Source organism: Cariama cristata, unplaced genomic scaffold, assembly GCF_000690535.1.
Source record: "Cariama cristata isolate BGI_N322 unplaced genomic scaffold, ASM69053v1 scaffold37352, whole genome shotgun sequence".
Lineage (NCBI taxonomy): Eukaryota > Metazoa > Chordata > Aves > Cariamiformes > Cariamidae > Cariama > Cariama cristata.
Genome location: NW_009606130.1, coordinates 369 through 688, shown reverse-complemented (window position 1 = coordinate 688; position 320 = coordinate 369). Strand labels below are relative to the sequence as shown.

The 320-nt window shown below is 58.8% G+C and overlaps 1 protein-coding gene across 1 annotated transcript in view; it reads left to right on the top strand.

Annotated features, from left to right (window-relative positions):
- LOC104158563 (GAS2-like protein 1) overlaps positions 1–316 on the top strand; it is a gene marked incomplete at its 3' end in the record, with an annotated part of 565 nt that extends 249 nt beyond the window's left edge. The window contains exon 2 of the mRNA XM_009696249.1: positions 31–316. Coding sequence (XP_009694551.1) covers positions 31–316 — 286 coding nt within the window. The remainder of the gene's footprint in view (positions 1–30) is intronic.
- Positions 317–320: the final 4 nt, after the last annotated feature.

Sequence of the window (320 nt, the reverse complement as noted above, 5' to 3'; positions counted from 1 at the left end):
GAGGTGGCTGCTCGTATGCGCGTCCCCCAGAACGAGGTCGTCTTCCAAGCCAAGAACGTGGTGCCCGGTTCCTTCATCGCCCGGGATAATGTCTCCAACTTCATCCAGTGGTGCCGGCAGGACCTCGGCATCCAGGACGTCCTCATGTTCGAGACCAACGACTTGGTGCTGAAAAAAAACGAGAAGAACTTTGTCCTCTGCTTGTTGGAGGTGGCCAGGAGGGGCTCCAAGTTCGGCATGTTGGCCCCCATGCTGATCCAGATGGAGGAGGAGATCGAGGAGGAGATGAGGGACCAAATGGCCGACGGCGTCCTGGGCAC